The sequence below is a fragment of the Eleutherodactylus coqui genome, chromosome 2, assembly GCF_035609145.1.
Source record: "Eleutherodactylus coqui strain aEleCoq1 chromosome 2, aEleCoq1.hap1, whole genome shotgun sequence".
NCBI lineage: Eukaryota > Metazoa > Chordata > Amphibia > Anura > Eleutherodactylidae > Eleutherodactylus > Eleutherodactylus coqui.
In genome coordinates, this window is record NC_089838.1 from 233,980,702 (window position 1) to 234,001,166 (window position 20,465).

General features: G+C 43.6%; 1 protein-coding gene across 1 annotated transcript in view; it reads left to right on the forward strand.

The window, feature by feature from the left end:
• The window catches only part of SLC12A1 (solute carrier family 12 member 1), a 136,633-nt gene that overhangs the window by 114,443 nt on the left and 1,725 nt on the right, over positions 1-20,465 (forward strand). The window contains exons 21-25 of the mRNA XM_066589972.1: positions 11,345-11,470; positions 13,798-13,909; positions 14,210-14,296; positions 16,121-16,256; positions 18,670-18,737. Of these exons, the coding sequence (XP_066446069.1) occupies positions 11,345-11,470; positions 13,798-13,909; positions 14,210-14,296; positions 16,121-16,256; positions 18,670-18,737 (529 nt within the window). The remainder of the gene's footprint in view (positions 1-11,344; positions 11,471-13,797; positions 13,910-14,209; positions 14,297-16,120; positions 16,257-18,669; positions 18,738-20,465) is intronic.

Consider the following 20,465-nt stretch of genomic DNA (forward strand, 5'->3'; position numbering starts at 1 on the left):
AGGTGCTTTTTATACTATTTGAACTCAACACCATGGGAAAGCCTAAATAACTGCCTGTTACTTTTCTGTACAGGAGGAGTTGGCAAAACGATGCCCCCTGCGCTAACATAATTTAGAACTCTGCAGCAATTGGCTGAAGCTTCAACTAATATTAATAATAATCTTTATATAACGCCACACATATCACGTAGGACCTTACAAATCAGAGGGTAAATGAAAGACAAAATCAGACATCACATACAGTATTAAAGTAATAAACAAATTGAACAATAGGGGTGGGGGTCTTGCTCGCAAAAGCTTACAATCTATGAGGAGTTAGGGGTGATACAAAAGGTGAAATGCATGCTTTGTGCTATGGTCTAGCCATCTTTTACTAGGCAGGGTAGTATGCATAAAGCTGCATGAGATGATCACCAGCAACTATCTCTGTATGTACAGATATGATGAGCATTAGGTTGCACTGAAGGTAGGGGTTACTGTGAGTTGAAGGGATTAGGTTTCTGAGGGAGTATGTAGAAGGGTAAGCAGGGGTGGGTTAGATTAGGGGATATGGTACGGCCTCTCTAAAGAGACATTTTTATGGTCCATTTAAAACTGTGGATAATTGTGATTACCATGATTGTTTGGGGTAGCGCATTCCAGGGAATTACTGCAGCCTGGGAAAAATCTTGCAGAGAGGAGTGGGAGGTTCAGATTGTAAAAGGGCTTAGTCTGAGATCATTGGCAGAAAGGAGAACATGGGTAGGGTGGTAGATAGAGATGAGGGTATATATATATATATATATATATATATATATATATATATATGTGTGTGTGTGGTGGTGCAGCACTGTGGAGAGCTTCATGGATGAGAGTGATGAGTTTAAATTGTATTCTAAAGTATATTGGATGAGCAACCAGTGCAGTGACTGCCACAGGATGGAGGCATCAGTGTAGTGGTTGAACAGAAAGATGACCCTGGCTGATTTATTCAGAATAGATTGGAGAGGGAACAGTTTGGTGAGGGAGAAAACAATCAATAGTGAGTTACAGTAGTCAAGAGAAGACTGAATTAGGGCAACAATATGTGTTTTGCTGTTACAAAAGGACAGATTTGGGAGGTGTTTTTGAAGTGCGGGTGTCTTGAGAGTGCAAGTGCTTGAGAATATGGAGTTAAGGAAAGATTGGAGTTCTATATGACCCAAAGACCGTTTCATGGTAGCACTACACACTGAAAAAAATATATCAGGTTTAGGTTGGTTAGTAGACAGTGCAAACAAGAGAGGTTCCATTTTTGAAAGATGCTGATTCAAATTCTATTTCAGATAGAGAGATTTCTTGCTCTTCCTGCCCCCGGCATGCAATCTGTTATTTTCTAAGGTGTTACAGAGCTATAATGCATAGAGCACTATGGAAATTTTCATTAGAAGGATGACAGTAAAAAAAATTTACAGCCATTGTCCATTTACAGGCTCTAGTATGTCTATTTTACTAAGCATGAAAATTTGGTTGGAGTTTTACATTATAGAACCACTCCGGCGATTTTTAAAAATTCATTCATTATGTAGCTATCCCCCATTGTATATAAGTGAGCTAGTGTTACCTTGGTTAGTTATTCCTTTCTGTCTGAATCTCCCAGCCTCTTTTATCTCAGATGGTCATGTGATCTCAATTCTGACCAGCTTAGATCTACTTGGGGTTATGGATTCATTTTCTAGTCATTTTCTCAGTCTGCGTGATGCTGTTACATGGATCTATCACTGACACCACTGTATACAGGTGGATACAGCTATTCCTGTCACAGATACTGATGATGATCAAACAGCTCCTGTCACACAGTTATAATAGAGGAGATCACAGCTCATCCTTCTAACAGTATACTTCTGGGTTGTAGCTTATTTAGGTGAATATAGAAGATAATGATAATTAAACTTCCCCTAGCAGGAAAAAAATTGTATAACCTGCTGTGCTGATGCATCATGGGATTGATTGAAAGTGAAAGTAAAAAATCTCACTCTCAAGATGGTGCATGACAAGCATTAGACAGGCATGGAAGTGGCTAGAATACACAGAGGAGAGCGACAGAGTGTGACAAATAATTAGGTGAGGGGGACAAGCATGGAAAAATGTGTTTTCACCACAGTGGCCATTTAAGGAAAACTCTTTCCTAAAATAACAATTTACAAACTCTGCAGTAACATCAACAAATCCATTGAGAAGAACGAATAAGCTGCAACCATACACCTGTTAGCATATTTTTCTTCTGGGCAAACAAAGGATCTGACATGTTAAAATCCAACCTATCTAATCCTTGTTTCCTTTTATATCTGCTAATAGAGGACTGATGGACTGCTCTATATTATCAGTCTTTCCACGGAGATTCGAAGACCGACAATCTAATATGCATTGACAGATTTAGCTGCTGGTTCACAATGCAGCTAAACTGTTCACAACCAGATAAAAAACTGAAAGCAACTACATATATAAAAACAAGGGATAACTTAAAAGTATTTAGTACATAGTCCATGGCTGGTGGGGGTACTGCTCTAAAAAAAAGATAGTTTTACATGTAGAAAACTGTTCTAGCTGTAAAGTTCCTCTCAGCGCTGATTTGTTCATTGACACATAAAACAATCCTTTATCTGATCTGATGCAGTCTTCCAATATACTGAGAGTCAAGAAAGATGTGGGTTATTTTACATCAACAGTAAAGTTGGCAAATGCCAATAGCACTTTTGTAGGAAAATCCAACTATGAAGATTTTCAATCAATATGGAAGAATTCTATTTACCTTTTACTTGTAGTAATGCAAAAGCTTTAGATTTGTGTCAGGTTTTAGAAGAATTTTTATGAGGGCAGAAACTTGACACTTGAACTCCTAAATTAGACGAGACAGTCGGACAGATAATATGGCAGCATACAAAACCCAAATAATACTTATGAATATAAATGATCCTCCGGGGGAAATGAACTTGAACTAAAAAAAGAATATTTCAGAAAAACAAGTCAATTTAAATATATTATCAACTTTTCTGATTCAAAACCACGTCATGTTCTCTGCAAACTGATCACACATTGTATTTTAATGTAATTCTATTCCTGACTAAAAAGATTTCATATACAAATATATGCAGTGAAATGGTGATTGCTAGTGTTGACAGGGTCAGTGAGATGGATACACTGGCAGAGTCTGTTTAAGAACATTAGAATAAACTTGTCAAGATCTATTTATACTCGGAAAAATAAAAAAGACGAGACAAAAATAAATGATAAAGTATACAACAAGTACAGATCTGACGCTCAGGAAACTTTCTGCAGAACGCTTGACATCTCATAATTAGTTTGCCTAATTTTCCTTCATTATTACAATAGGATGAAAATAATTCATTCTGCATTATCATGCACTACAATATAAATAGCCCATGAGTGCAGTACTTTTACAGTATTGTTTCTTTATGGTAGGACTCTTGTTGCTCCAACAGGGGTTTCAGAATGTACCCCCTGTACATACAAACAAATATACCTTTAATTATCAAGCTTAGGATGATGACTGTCAGACGGGCAATTATTCAGCTATTAGTCCTGATTCACCCAACAAAAAGCACAATTGACTTTACTACACATGCATATGATGCCTGTACATGGGATGTGTATATATATATATATATATATATATATATATATATACACACATACATACACACACAATTGTGTCTTCTACCAATATACATAATACTGTATATATAGTCTGTGTGTTGGTATAGACAGATATGGGGTGTGGCCAAGTGTGGCATGTTCAAGGAGTCCTACTATTTTTTCCTGTTCCTGCTCCTCGGAGACTATTTCTGGCAGGTAGATTGAAAAGGTGCAGTTGTGAACAGCCCTCTCTGCCATTTGGGACTACTCTGAGAGGTGATGACTAGCGGAAAAGTTAGAGAGCCCCAGCAAGAGGGTGCAGAGAGATGGCACCGGAAGCGCTCCACATGCCAAGCGGCCCATCTCAGCAGATAAACAGCGTTAGGTAGCGATGAACCTTGGGCGATTTTAAACAACTCACCCAGAGAAACTGACATCGCTGACTCTGGCTTCCCTTGTACCACCTCCTCTAATGTGCCTCCAGATGCCTAAAAAGTGCCTGCGGTATTAGAAAAGGCAGATATGATGACTACAGAGATGGAGCTCCCCTCAGATGCAGACCCTGTTACAGGTACATCTCCTACTTTAGAGGCTGCACTTGATGAAGGCTTAGTCAACTAGTGCACAGAAACTGTATCTGAGCCTACCCTGAAAGAGGTTTTCATGGCTGTGACACACTACAAATACTTCTTATGTACTTTCAGAGAGCATTGACATTATACGCCATGATTTACAAAAGGTCATTGAACGCATTATTTTACGGCACTCTGACCCCCGAGCGCCAGATGGGGTGCCCTGAACTTACCGCACCCCACTGTCCCTGTCTAAATGCTGAGCACTAGACAGAGCTAGGGAAAGGAAGCTGACGAGCGGACTAGCAGACTGACTGGAGGGAACTGCAGACAGAACTAACCAGGAGCTGACAGAACCAATAACTGGCAGTGAGCTGAGATCACTGCCAGTCTTTTAACTACAAGACTCCGTCCAGGGGCGGGGAGTGGGAGGAGGCAACTCCTCCCACTGCTGATTAAGAAGGATGGAGGAGTGCAGGCGGCACCCTATGGGCGGAGACGCCCGCGCCTCCGCACACCGGCCACCCCACGCCGCCGGGAGAGCCCCGACCCCAGAGCTCCAGGACGCTGGAGCCGACGCCGGAGTGATGTGCGCCGACCGCGGGACCCCGCGCCGCCCTGCATGGTAACATTACCCCCCCTCTGACGGGGGACCTCCGGGCCCACGGAAACCCAACCAGGCTTATCCGGAACACGACGGTGAAAACGCCGTACCAACACAGGAGCGTGAACTTCCCGTGCTGCCACCCAGGAATGGTCTTCAGGACCAAAACCTTTCCAAGCCACCAGATACTGCAAGGTCCCCCATCGCAGACGAGAATCCATGATTTCCTGCACCTCATACTCGACCTCGCCCCGGACCAGGCTGGGAGGCTGGGGACCGGAGGTGGGTCTCACCGAAGGGACAAAGGGTTTCAACAAGGACTTGTGGAAAACCCTATGCACTTTCCACTTGGCTGGCAACTCAAGTTCGTAGACGAGCGGGTTAATTACACGCGTAATAGTAAAAGGCCCTACAAAGCGCGGCGCAAGCTTTAAGGACGGGACCTTCAGTCTTAGGTTCCTGGAGGACAGATACATCTTCTGACCCACCTTGTAAGGTTCAGAAACTGAGAGGCTCCTCCCACTGCGTAACTGCCTGCAAGACCCCACTACTTCTAGATTCTTTTGCACCTCCTTCCATACCCCCTGCAGCGCATCAGTGGCGACATCAGCTGCAGGACAGGCAGACGGGGTAGGAAGAGAAGTCAGGAAACAGGGGTGCTGGCCATAAACGCACAAAAACAGAGAAACCCCAGTGGAAGAACTGGTACGGTTGTTCAGCGCAAACTCAGCCAACGCAGAAATTCAACCCACCGATGAGCCTTCTCGCTTGCAAACAGCCTTAAATATTGCACCAAATCCTGGTTCTTCTGCTCAGTCTGACCACTAGTCTGTGGGTGGAATGCTGAAGAGAATGAAAGCGAAGTCCCAAGATTTCTGCAGAAAGCCCGCCAAAATTGTGCTACGAACTGAACCCTGCGATCGGACACAATGTTCTCAGGAACTCCATGGAGGCGAACAATCTCTTTAACAAAGATATGGGCAAGTTCAATCGCCGAAGGAAGTTTCTCTAACGCCACGAAATGGGCCATCTTAGAAAAACGGTCCACCACCACCAGAACGGTGGTGAACCCTTGTGACTCTGGCAAGTCGGTGACAAAATCTACCGAAAGGTGCGACCAGGGGCGCGCTGGCACAGGCAACGGTCTCAGAGGACCCTCAGGACGCCGCTGGCGACTCTTGCCGCGAGCGCAAACAGAGCACCCCCTTGCGAAGTCACGTATCTGATGAGACATGCCAGGCCACCAGTAGAGCCTGGAGCAAAGATCCAGAGTCCCTTGCACTCCCGGATGACCCGCGAAAACTGACGAGTGGGACTCTTCAATAACTGTGAGGCGTAATGATTCTGGCACAAACCATCTGCCCTCAGGAACCCCTGGTGGAGCATCCTGCTGAGCACTCTGAAGGCGGGGAATGAGACCAGAGTCCACAGCCGCAACCACAACCCCAGGTTCCAGGATATTTTCGGGAGGCAGTGATTTACATTCTGGCACCCCAAAACTCCAGGAGAGGGCATCAGCCTTGACATTCCCCTTAGGGATGGGCTTGTTTGGAATAAGGTCCATCCCACAATCCCACTCTCGGTGAGGAGGCAGGGTCTCTGACAGGCTTTTGGAAAACACCTCCCAGAAATCAGACAAGTATTCCAGAATGAGCGCGGTATCTACTGAGCAGAGAGGAAGGGGAGCGAGATGGCTATGGCAGGATAGTCCCCAATGAGTCAGTTCCCGGGTTGTCCAATTGAATTGGGGGTTGTGCAACGCCAACCACAGCATCCCTAGTACCATGTCTACCGACATTTTCTCCATCACCAGGAATGATAGTTCTTCCGAGTGGGAACTCCCCACCGTGAACTGTAACACTGGGGTCCTCCATCGTACCAAGCCCGTAGCAAGAGGGGTAGCATCAATGCTAGTAAAACGAATTGGCGTCTCCAGCGCCACAAATTCAGCCATCAGGGGTCTAACGAAACTCATGCTTATCAGGTTAGCGGCTGCTCCGGAATCCATAAACGCCTGCCCGGGGCGGGAAAAGTTCCGGAATCTAACCTGACAAGGAACCAGAAGTTTAGGAAGTACCTGTAGTCCTAGACGATCCTCTCTGCAATCGCCTAGGACTTGGAGTTTTTCCGCTGGTTCAGACTGTGAGCGCTGAAGCTTTAGGGGGCAGGTTATCACCCGATGTCCAGCTTTCCCGCAGTAGAGGCAGAGACGATGCAATAAATGAATCCGGCGTCGCTCTTTGGGGTCCAGCGGGTCCACCTCCATTGGCTCGGGAACAGAGACCGGTACGGAAGAAGAGGGAACAGGAAAAACGACCTCCCTAACTCTACGGGCCTGTCTATCTTGCTTCCTAGCCCTGAACCTCCTATCTGCATTCACTGCTAGCTCCATAGCCTCCTTTAAGGACCCGGGAACAGGATGGGAAATCAACAGGTCTTTAACTGCGTCCGAGAGGCCCTGCAGAAAAACGTCTTTCAGAGCGCTATCATTCCATGCTGTATCACCCGCAGAGCGTCTGAAGTTAGAGCAATAATCCTCCACACCAAGCGACCCCTGATGCAATGCCAACAGCCGAGAAACCGCCAACCCAACTCGGTCCGGTTCATCAAAGATACTCCCGAGTTCCTGAAAAAAGGAGTCCACCGACTGTAGGCAGGGGGAACCCTCGGGAATGGAAAAAGCCCAGGTCTGGGCAGAGCCCCGCAGCAGGGACATTATAAGCCCGACCCTCAGGGCCTCCGACCCGGAAGAACGGGGACGCATCCGAAAAAACAAGCGACAAGCTTGTTGGAAAACGACAAATTTGTTCCTCTCCCCGGTAAACACCTCGGGAAGAGGGCACTTGGGTTCTGAACTGGTTGAGGCATCCGGACCCTGCAACAGCCCCCGCTGCTCCTGGGCTGCCATACGAGCGGACAAATCCTGGACCACCAGCCCCAGGGCTTGCAGCTGGTTTGCAAGGGCGCTGATCGCCTCCATGGAAAAACAGTTTTAAGGGCCAGTTATTATGTTATGGCACTCTGACCCCCGAGCGCCAGATGGGGTGCCCTGAACTTACCGCACCCCACTGTCCCTGCCTACTTGCCTCGACCTGGCTAACCCCAGGCGGACAACTGGGCGGCGGTCCCTACTCTGGCTAGGGACCTGGCGACTACCTAGATGGAACTAACTACCGGGGGACAGAGTGCCGACAAGGAAGGCAGATGGACTCACCAAATAGGAAATGCTAAGCACTAGACAGAGCTAGGAAAAGGAAGCTGACGAGCAGACTAGCAGACTGACTGGAGGGAACTGCAGACAGAACTAACCAGGAGCTGACAGAACCAATAACTGGCAGTGAGCTGAGATCACTGCCAGTCTTTTAACTACAAGACTCCGCCCAGGGGCAGGGAGTGGGAGGAGGCAACTCCTCCCACTGCTGATTAAGAAGGATGGAGGAGTGCGGGCGGCACCCTACAGGCGGACACGCCGCCGCACGCCGGCCGCCCCACGCCGCCGGGAGAGCCCAGACCCCAGAGCTCCAGGACGCCAGAGCGACACGTGCCGACCGCGGGACCCCGCGCTGCCCTGTATGGTAACACATTAGCAATGTTGAACAAAGGATTAGTACCATAGAAGACCAAGTGATCGACAATACTAAGGACTGCAAAAAGTCTGATCAAACTATTGTTGCATGACCTACAAAATAGGCTTTGTCGCAACAATGTTCAGCTTGTGGAGGTTCTAGAGAAGGTGGAGAGGACATATCCTAATGCTTTCCTTGAGGAGTGGGTACAATGGAAGTTTGGCAGGGAGACACACCACTCTGCTGTGGAACAAGCGCACAGGGTCTCTACTAGGCATGCGTCCTGGTTATCCACCTCAGCCTGTGCTCATTAAAAATACTACATTATAGAGACAGAGATATCATCCTCTGTAAAGCACCCAATTTCTTGACTATTCAAGCTGAGGTTCAGAAGAGGCGGATGACGTTTCCTGATGTAAAATGACTGCTCTGGGCACTTCATTTATCATATTCTATGATATATCCAGCATAGCTGTGAGTAGTGGCACTGGGACAATGACATTTCTTTGATACCCCAAAAGAGGCGACGGTTGGGCTATACCATCATGATAGGCGTATCAAGCAGGAGGTTGCTGAATGACGGAAGTGCTAGACCTGGTGAAGATCATTTGGAACTGTTTCCAGGCTGTTACAAACAGTTTGCATTATCTGTGTTGTATTCTGCCTCTTTTGTTTCCTTTTCTAGGAGCAGGAACATTCACCTTTTCTACCTTGGTGACTATCAGCCGAGGCTGTTTTTTGGACCTGGACTCTGTGCGGTGCCCTACTAGAAGTTTGCTCGAGGGAGCAATATAACGCTATTGATGTTTACACTGTGCAAGCTGCACCTTTTATACTTTGCTGTTTGGGCTTAAAATAAATTCCATAATGATGATTCATGTTTTATGAAAAAAAACACAGCATGGTGGCTTAGTGGTTAGCAGTGTCACCTTGAAGTGCTGGGGTTCTGCATTCAAATCCCACCAAGGAGAGCATTTACATAGTTAGTATATTCTCCTCATTTCTGCGTGGATTACCTCCAGTTTCCTCCCACACCTCAAAAACATGATAGGTGACTATAGATTTGGAGCCCCGATAGGGACAGAACCCAATATCATGTGATGTAAAGTGCTGCAAAATATGCACACACTATATAAATAAAGGTGATTGCTATTATTACTACTGTGTCTAAATAGGTAATTTTAGAACATAGAAAAATAAGAGACTTTTATTAAGCACAAGAATCAAGAACACATGCATATTAAAGTACTGAAATTGCTGGTAAATTTATTGTAATTTTGATTTTAACAAAATATTGTGAAAACCCAAGTACCAGTGAATTGTTTCTGACAGTATTCTGAGAAGATAACAATTTGTGGAAAGATGTACTTCAAATGCTTGATGGTGTTATCACCTCTCCCATTACGCTATGTTGTGCAATACTGAACATGTCAAGAGCTACTAATCGCCACTCTTAGTGCCCACATGACAGGCCATCTATCACTGTAATTGCTCTGCAAGCTACCAGCTCTCAGAGAACTGACGCAGCAAAAGAAAAAGTCCCATACCAAAATTCCAATAATGTTTATTCATCTTTTCTCTAATTTCAAGCCATATGCAGAGTATATATCAAACTTGAAACTGTTTAATCAACTGTTTTTTCTTCTAAAAGAAGATAAAGGAAATGTAACAAGTTCATAAGTGTAATAATCGTTGTATGTTTGTTTAGTCTTTCTGTCCAATAATGTTATTGAAAATACTGCAATCAGCGTTTTCTCATCCTGAAATAGCTTGATAGTAGAGAAATAATCCCAATCCTGGTTTCATTAGAGTTTTTCTATGGACAGCATGGACTGCTTAAAGGGGTTTTGTCATTAAAAAAAATTCTATACTCACCCATTTCATCCCTGTTAGTCTACTTACCACATCTTCTCTTCACTGCATTCCTCACATATTTTTTCTGGACGAGTCAGTGAAGGTCATATCCCTGTGCTGTAGCGTTCACTGCCTAGGAAGGAATGCTGATCTATTTCAGAGAGAGCTCGCATGAGCAGCCTCTGCAGTAGATCGGCACTCCCTCTGCTGGCCTGTGAACTATGATGGAACGTACATTGGCTGGCAGGAAGCAGACTGCTGGCAATGTATGTAACCTTTCAGGAAGGAGAGGAATCAGCCAGCTGGAGATGAGGTGACCCCCCTGAGGCTACAGGAGACAGGAGTAGATAGGTGAGGTGAAGATCTGGTAAGTAGACTGACGGGGAAGGAATAGGTGACTATAGAAATTTTTCTTTTTAAATGACAGAACTCCTTTAATGTGGCAGTTCACCATATAGTCCCTACTGAAATTTGTTCCTGAAATGATGCTCTCAGGCACTGCAACTCTGAAGAATATTACTATTTTACATTTATGGATAAGTGTATACAAAAAAAGTTGCAGTCTATGAAGTAAGCGTTTGGGGTTCTATTTTAGTAGTACCTATATTACAGAAATGTTAGTAGGACCACCTCTATTAAACTGTTAAACCCCTTTAAAGCTAGAATAGCTCATATATAATTCATCTAATGTCATATTGACTCAGGGAAAAAAACAGAACATTCTGTAAATTTGGTTGTTGTTTTGTTAGCAAAATATATTAAACTTTCCAAATAAAGGATGGAAAGTGACAGACGGCCCAAGGTTTGGCAGGGGAAAAAAAACATTACAGAAGTCAAAACTGATACTTTTAAATAATGTGGGCTATGATCTTATATCTACTAAATAATTTAAGATGACATTTTCTAAACTGTTTGCATTATTCTCATTTCAGCCTTCTGCTTAATTTGACAAATCCATTTCCTTCGTTCCATTTTTTGAGCATGACATAAAATTTATGAGATTTTATAATCAAATTCAATCTCTATCTTAGACTATAAAGATGCATTTTAATGGCGCTCTGCTGACAACCACGGTGGAATTGCTAGTGTCAATTTTTGACACTTTAGATGAATAATTTTGCTTTATGTTTTAGAAGCCAGTACAGTTCCACCAATACATATGGGCGAGTATAACCAGAGACTTGTAGAAGCTAGTGAACAGTTTAAGAAGAAGCAAGGAAAGGGCACAATTGATGTTTGGTGGCTGTTTGATGATGGAGGTAAGATATACTATACAGTTCAAATTACAGTTGTCTCAAGATACAATATTTCCAACTTACAGTGGTCTTTCCTGGGCCATTGTAACTTAAAGCAGATTGAACATACAATGTGACAGGCAGCCCAGATCTGTGACACATGCACTTTGCTGGAAAATCCAGGCAATCTATATGCATCAAACTGGAAACCCCCTGTAATCCTGAGATGCATGCACTGATTGGCTGTCTAATAGCGCCTCTCAACAGTATAGTGCAGTATTACATGCCTTGTACTGCTCTTTACCTGTGCCAGGATGAGTTGCTATTTTTGGACACCTGACTCCATTACATTTTTCTGGTACACCGTATATTACTCAGGACCCTAAGAATCTCCTGTCCTTGATATAGAATATGATTTACATTCTCCAACAGCTGTTTCTGGTCTTATATGTAGCAACTTGCTTTATCTGTATTCATTTCTTTAGAGGTTACCCCACCAAAAATTCGATCACCTATCCACAGGGTAGGCAATAAATGTATGATCTCTGGGAGTTTGATTGCTGAGATACTCAGGGATCATGAGAATGGCACCCACTAGAGTCTCCCTAGTGAATGGAGCGACATTGCACAAGTGGATTGAGCTGCTCCATTCACTTCTACAGGACTGAGGGAGATAGGTGAGCTCATTGGTGGGATAATCCCTTTAAGTATGACAAAATGAATCAGCGCAATGACCTCTAGGAGTACATAGTGTCTTATCATTTCAAAGTGTTGGCCCTTTGACAGTCATGTTGGAAGAACTGTAGAGAGTCATGAAGAGAAAATTATTGAATTGTTTTTTTTCCTCTATATTCACTGAGTAAAAAGGAAAAATCAGGTAAAATGCAGAGTGATAAAGTAAACTCTCCATTAAGTGTCAACAATCAAACCCAGGAAGAAGTGTAGAGACATCTTAAAGAGATTAAAATAACTGGGTCCTGAGGACATATACCCCCTTGTTTTAAGGGAATTAAGCAATATGATAGATATACCATTATTTCTTATATTTAAGGAGTATAAAGTGACAGAATTTGAACATACTCTAAGACCATGAATATGGTGAAGACCACAGATATATTTCCCTCACTAGAGTATTTCTCCCAGTTTGGTTTAGGATGTAGAGTTTTGAAAAAGCAATATTGTGAATAACAGTGGCATTAAAAGGATAAGGACTAGAGATGAGTGACTGTACTCACTAAGGCAAACTACTCGAGCGAGTAGTGCCTTATGCGAGTACCTGCCCGCTCGTCTCTAAAGATTCGGGTGCCGGCGGGAAGAGCGGTGAGTTGCGGGAGTGAGCAGGGAGGAGTGGGGGGGAGAGAGTGAGAAAGAGATCCCCCCCCCCCGTTCCTCCCCGCCGCTCGCCGCCCCCCTAGTTTGCCTTAGCGAGTATGCTCGCTCATCTCTAATAAGGACCTATTAGTCTAAGTACCAGTAAATGTTGTCATTCTCCAGTACTATACAATGATGGGGATGTGAAAATTTGCTTTGCTGTTATTTCACTCATGGGCAAAGTTCCTATTGCATACCTTTATTTATAAAAAGTAGATAATGCATGAATATTGTCATAGCTGTATTACCAGTGTAAAACATTACCTTTCAAGTAAACATTCATGACCCCTTTATGACATAAAGTGTAAAAACCATAACTATATAGAACATAATAAGGCCCCCTGCACACGGGTGGAAATTCCGCGGCGGTATTTCCCGCAGAATTTCCGCCCGTGCCCGCTGCATTACCTAATCAATTAAGTAATGCGATCCTGTGCAGACAGCCATGATTTGACCGCGTGAAAACTAAAAACAAATTGCGGCATGTCCTATTTCTGTGCGAGCCTTGCAGAGGCCCACACAGAAATATCACTAGTGACGAGCCGGGTCGACGCACGTGCCGGCTGGGCGGCAGCCGGCACATAGCAGAGTGAGGAGATGCCGGGAGCAGGTGAGCCGCAGCGGTCACTGCAGCAGCACGGGTCGGAATTCTCGCAGCGGGATCCGACCAGGCCATCTGCAGGAGACCTAATTTATTGCTTCTTTTACCATGAAGCAAGAGCAACTAGAAGAGCCTTGGTGAAGGGCAGGCCATTTGTACATAAAACACTATTTTTAAGGGGAAAGTTGGAATGATGAGGGCACTGATAGTTGCCAATGGCAAATTGACTTTGTGCATCTGAACGGATTGGCTGCCTCCATTTTCTCATGGCTCTTTTGTCTTCCCAAGTCCCTAGGGAGTATAGTGAACAAGGTATAATTTTAGTATGAGTCAACTCAGGTTTGGTGTTCTCAACTTGCATCCATTGTTTTTTTTCCAGGTTTGACGTTACTTATTCCACATATTCTGACTCTGAGAAAGAAATGGAAGGATTGTAAACTGCGAGTCTTTATAGGCGGAAAAGTAAACCGTATTGAGGATGAAAAATTAATGTAATTATGCACATCATCTGTCCAGCTTTACTTTATAAAACTTCAAAGACTGAAAATAATCTCATATAAATGCAACACGTCCGCATCATTCTCTGTAAAGACTCTAATTAAATGTTCATCAAATATATATATTTATTTCCCCAGAGTCCAGGCATAGTTTCCTTCTTGTAAGCATCTTGGAGTCGAAGGAAAATATATCCTACCTGAAGTAGAATTTATTTTTGCAGCTTTTCATTTGGATGGAAATTAGTTAGGAACCACAGGCACATTACATTCATATTTTATTCTTTATCTTCACAGGATGGCCTCACTTCTCAGTAAGTTCCGCATTAAATTTGCCGATGTATATATTGTTGCAGACATTAACACTAAGCCAAGCAAAGAAAGGTATGTAACAGTAGCATATTGTCAGATTTGCTGCATCAAACTACAAAACTTTTATTATCTGTTTTATGGATAGAGGAATCTCAGTAAGCAGGAGTCACATAAAACTCAATTACCAATGCAGCAATACCGGAGCCCCATGGATGAAGTACATTCGGAATGGTGTAACTGCACATTTACTGTAAAGCTGTAGAATGTTTATTAACTGTGTAGTCATTATTATTTCACTAGCATTGTCATTATACTTCTTATGGTTTCCACTCTTTATTATTTCCAACTGTGCTTTATAACATTACTGTATACAGGATTCATGATTGCTGGTGGTCCTACTTCAGGGACCCCCATAGATCACGAGCGAGTACCCCGGTTGAACAGAGCAGCGGTGCTCATGCATAAGCACACTCTGCTCACTGTTATGGGACTGAGGGAGATAGCCAAATGCATCACTCCAGTATCACTACAGAGTGTTAACCCTTTCCAATCCACTGTCTGATGTCTAAAGACATTGTGAGGGAAGGCTGTACAGCTCCGATGTCAAAAGACATCTGGCAGGGTATTCTTACTGTAGATTACTGGCCGCTCTGTTATCGGAGGCCTCTCCAGCATGTCCCAAACTGCAGTACTGGCTCTAGCCAGCAGATGATGCCATTGTATAATGTGAAAAAGAGAAAGCCCCCCAGGTAACCTTAATCCTAAATTGGATTGCAAAGGATTAATAGAGCAGTGGACATTCAAGTGTACCACAACCTTCATTCCTCAGGAGGACTCGGGCTATGCTGTTCTTAGGATTCCCAGGGGTCCTACAACTTGGACGGTTAGACCTTCAGTGAACATACATTTATCACCAACCTGTGGACAGATGTTAAGTGACTTTGATAGGATTACTCCTTTAGGTCCCTATGGTGCCCTCTCTGCCTCATCACAGTAGACATAAAGTGAAGGCTTATTTAAAACAGTTGTACAAGGGTTAGAAAAAAAGCACTTTTTTGTGTAAAAGGTGCCACTCTTTACCTATAGTCTATATCTGGCATTGCAGCATACAAGTGAATAGGGCTAAGCTTCAATACCTGACACAGACCCATCATGGACAAGTACAAAAAAAAGCTAACTTTTTTCTATCATATAACTACTACAAACACACTAACATTACTGAACTACTCTTTAGAAGTATGACATGACTGGGTCGTCTTTACTCTGCATGGACCTGAAACTTTGATTATTGCTGCATATCAATGGTAACATAAACATCATGGGGGAAATTTACTAAGACTGGCATTTCCAATGCTGGTCTTCGTATAAATTTCCCTGGCATACAATGCACCGAATACATGAAAAGGCTTATACCTCTTCATGTATTAGGCGTATCTCGGCACCAATGTACTCCTACATGGAAATGTACGTCAGATCCGACTTGGGGTATCTAACTGGCATAATTTATGTCAGTTTCTGATGTAAATTATACATAAATCTGGTAGCCCTGGGTGGCCATATTCCGTCCTTACAAGCCCTGCCAATTTTCCTGAAAAGTGTCAAGGTCTATAAAAAAAGCTATAGGGTTGCAAATTTGTGCACACATGGGACTTGTGCAAATATGTGCTTATTTTTTAAACCAGCATTCTAACGTTAAAGGTTTTATAAATGTCCCCCATGTCCTTTCCACGTGTCAGAATAAGTACATATATGTAAGCTGTAATGTAACAGACTTTGTGTTTTCACTGCCTACAGTATGCAGGTATACTCAGAGTGGAAGTGGTGGGTTTCTTCTTAGTAAAACTTCATTTTAATTGGTAAAACTTTCTGACGACAGTATTGTTCATGTTTTAATAGTTGGAAATTTTTTGAAGAGATGATTGAGCCATATAGACTTCATGAAAGTGCCAATGATGTACCCACCGCAGAGAAAATAAGAAGAGAAAACCCATGGAAAATTACAGATTCAGAGCTTGAGATGTTCAAAGACAAGGTATACGGCTCTTGATTGACATCTTACAATTCTTGGAGTTTATGATATTTTAAACTTTCAAAGGTAATTTTTATCCATCAGCAAGCTTGCATATAGCATAATGTAGCCATGGTTTGCACACAAGGGTCTTCTTCTAGATGTGATAAGTTAGTCTCATCTTGCCTGAAGAATCTTGTGTCTGAAATATTGCTGTAGTGTGCTGTATGCAAGCCTGAGGATGAAAAAAAATATATTCTAAAATGCTAAAGTCCCAAGTGTGATTCTCTTTGTTTGCTTATTATATGTGTAAAGATCTTCAGGCATGGGAACCAAAGCTTGCACATGCAAATAATACAGTAATATAGTACTAGAATCCTTGCAATTTCATCTTATAATTATGACTCCATTATATAATAAACTATTAGGATGGCTAATACTTACTAAATTATCTTTGTAAATAATGTTCCTACCATTTTGTTGTTGTAGAATCTGTGTAACTCCTTCACATACCTGGCTATCCTGTTGGACAGCACACTGCTCCCAGCTGTATCTACTGCCCCCACCCTTCTCTCAGTGTAGCAGCAATGAGTGGGGTGTAAACTGCAGTTCAAAGTGTAGAGAGGAGAGCGGAGAAAACTTTCTAGTCTTTAGGAGAGACATATCGCACAAGCTACATCAGAGTGAAGGAGTAGGGGTAAGTTATATAGACAGCATATCAGTGTAGAGAGTGGAAAGCATCCACAGCAAATTTTGTGCTGTGATGAAACCACAGTCTTCAGCATCACAGTCTGTTAGCACAAGGAAGAGGAGAAATCCAGGAGCAGGTCTGAAAATGACTGAAGTAATGGAGCTTATATGTGAAACAGTACAATTTTTTAACTGGCAGTAGCCCCTAATAAACTATATGTCTTACCATGCGGCAGCAGGTCCTCCCGGCTGATTGGCGCAGTGTGCGCACTCATGGGTCCAGGCGGCGACATGTGCGCACACACCTGTAATTGCAGCTCCATGCACGAGCCCCTGTTTATGGGATTCTGCTGGGAGGTATTCTCCTCCCTCTCTCCACCCCTGGGTGGAGGCTTCTGTTTATAAGGCTGGCAGTAAGGTCCATTCACTGCCAGTTATTGGTTTCTGCTCAGTGTGCTAGCAACCTGCCTCTTGCAGTCTCCTGTTTGTCAGCTTTTGCTATATCTGCCAGGTTATCCCATCTGCATCGGTCTGCGTGTATTTCCTGTTGGTTTTCTTCATCTGCCCTTCCTGTCGGTATTCCACCCTGTTTCATCTTGGTACGCCAGTCCCCCCTCTCGGTCCCTAGTGAGAGCAGGGACCGCCGCTCAGTTGCCCGCCTGGGGTTAGCCAGGAGTGAAGGCAAGTAGGCAGGGACAGGGGTTGCGGGCAAGTTTTAGAGCAACCCAGGTTGGCGTATCATCGAGTAGGATACCGTAACAATATGTATAAATCTTTTTTGCTATGTCAACAGTGCCCTCATCTTTAAAATCAAAGCACTACAATAGTTAAAGGGAACCTGTCATCACCTATAAGCATTATAAACTATGGGCTTATAGGACACGGGCTGCATAGTCCAAGCATGTGTTTTTTATACTTACTTGGCTCCCCGATCCCTTGCTATCAGCCTTGGAAGCTGGTGCTCGGTTCATGAATCAGACTCATCTTTGCAGTCAGTGCACATGCACACACAATGTTTCTCTACTCACTGAATGCAGAGGTGAGTCCGATGCATGGACTGTCCATCGACTGGCCGGAACAATTGATAAAGTAAAAACCTTCAGGGACAATATTGGGCTATCTGTCGATATGAAGAAAAGTTGGTTAATTCTACAGAAAATAAGGTGCTATAGCAAGTTTGATTTTAAGCAACAAGGGACCTTTGGCACTCAACTAAAAGATCTCCCAAACAGTGTGCGCCAGTATATTATTATGTGCACTGCGTATTTTTACATCCACTGTAAGGGCCCTTTCACACAGGTGTATTTTCTGTCCAAATACATCCAAGATGTTTTACTGACTAAATATGGATCCATTGAATTAAATTGGTGTATTCAGAGGCTGTGATTTTTTTTAATACTTGTAAGACAACACACATGTCCTATTTTGGTCCATGTCACAGACGAAAATGGCCTATAAAAGTCTATGGGAATATAAAAAGCATAATTTGAACGGATGTTACATGCGTCTTCACTGCATTGTTTATGCATGTTGCCAGGAGACACGTGAAAAATGCAGTAGATACAGATGCAACACAAATAAAATGTGCATACGCACCAAATACTCATGCAGTGAAAATGGTGCTATTTTCATGGACTAAATTTGCATATGTCTGTGCGAACGAGGCCTAAGGTTTCTTCTAAACTTGCCATACTGTCTGTCAGTCGATATACTTCCAATATGTCAACATATATGTATATATTCACAGAGCTATCGCCAGGTCCGACTTAATGAACTTCTACAAGAACATTCTCGCTCTGCTAACCTCATTGTTGTGTAAGTATGATATACAGAACCTCTTGTTTCATACGAGTAAAGCTTGTAGAGACTTCTAGATCAGTGTAAAATATTATACAGAGTCCGCACTTTGTATCTTGGGACATACGAAAACCTTTTGCACTGTTGTGTCTGCAGACAGGCTGTATCAAAACTAGGGTTGTTCATCCTGTACATTCAACAGGATCGCAGAATTCTGATACTGTCACAACATGGTTCAACCCCTTTAGCGGCATGCTCGGAAAATCTCCGGGGCTTGCTGCATTGACCATGCAGTTCAACCCAAATCAAATCAAAACAAACCATTCCAAAATTCATGTTTCATAAAGGTTCTGATGACTTTCCAAATGTATTGTAAAGAATGTGTGCGCTTTTATGGCCTTCTTTTTATTATTCCAATGTATTCGGGGGGAAAAAAAAAAGCAACTTTGCAAATAGTCTTGATTATAAATCTCTTAAGGTAAAGTCCCACAATCTGGTAACCATATGCTGCTGTAATCCCGCCCACCTGTGGAAGCTAATGGCCATAATTTGCTGATAACTCTGCACTCCTAGGCCGCCTACACATGGGCGTATTTGCATTGCGGAATCCGGAGCAGGCGTCCGCCTCTGGATTCCGCAGCAAATACTGCCCATAGACATGCTATCGAAAATCAGTTTTCCATGTCCACGAGCAGAAATCAATTGTGATTTTCTGCTTGCAGAGAGAAAATCACAGCATGTTCTATTTCAGAATGGATGGCTTCCATTGAAGACAATGGAAGCCGTCCGATCCATGGCCCTTCCACAATCATCATTGTGGAAAGGTCGCTGAATCCACGTCATCGCCTAGCGACGTTACGCATAATCTACACTGCACATGTGCACCGGCCGGCACATCTGCAATACAGATTATGAAGAATCCAAACAGGGGTACCCGGAAGGACATAGGGTCGGATTCCGTTGCGGAATCTGACCTGGTCGTGTTCATTCAGCCTTATTTGCAACATTTTCTGGCCTTTGGCCCCTGCAACTGGGCAAGGATTTGGCCACATGTGGTTTCCAGATCTTGTGACCGTACTCTTATTGGTTTGGGGATACTGTGTGTCTACTTGGTTACATACTACAAAGAAACTATGTTTAATCTGATCATGCAGTCATGTCACTCCTTTCCCTGCCTTTTGTGTTTGTGGGTTAATAAGAAGAGGGGTTATAGGGAAAAGAGAAAAATATGGTATGACTGCAGGATCAGACTATACAGTTGCAATCAAAATTTTTCAACCTGCACTGTAAGGGCTCCTTCCCACGGACGGATTTCCGCCGCGTAATACGCCTTCGAAAATCCGCCACGTTGCCCGCAGCTATTAGGTTCTATTGAACCTAATAGCTCAATGTTCACGGTGCGGAATTTCTCACGGAATTTCGCACCGTGAAATCACCCGTCCTTACCCGCGGCATGCTCTATTTGCCGCGGGTGTACGCGCGGACGGCTTCCACTGCAGTCAATGGAGCCCCGTCCGTCACGCTATCTTCCGCTGTAGCACATACTTGATTGAATCCATCTTGCCCTCCATACGCTGCAGGTTTCCAGTGCCAATGAAAGCAAAGCAGCCCCAGAACATCACTAAGCCACCGCCATCTTTCACTGTAACCAGGATGCTCTGTCCTCCTCCAGACATACTGCTGCTCCATAGGCCTGGAAATTTCCAGTTTTCTTTCATCACTCCACAGAACAAAATCCAAAAACCT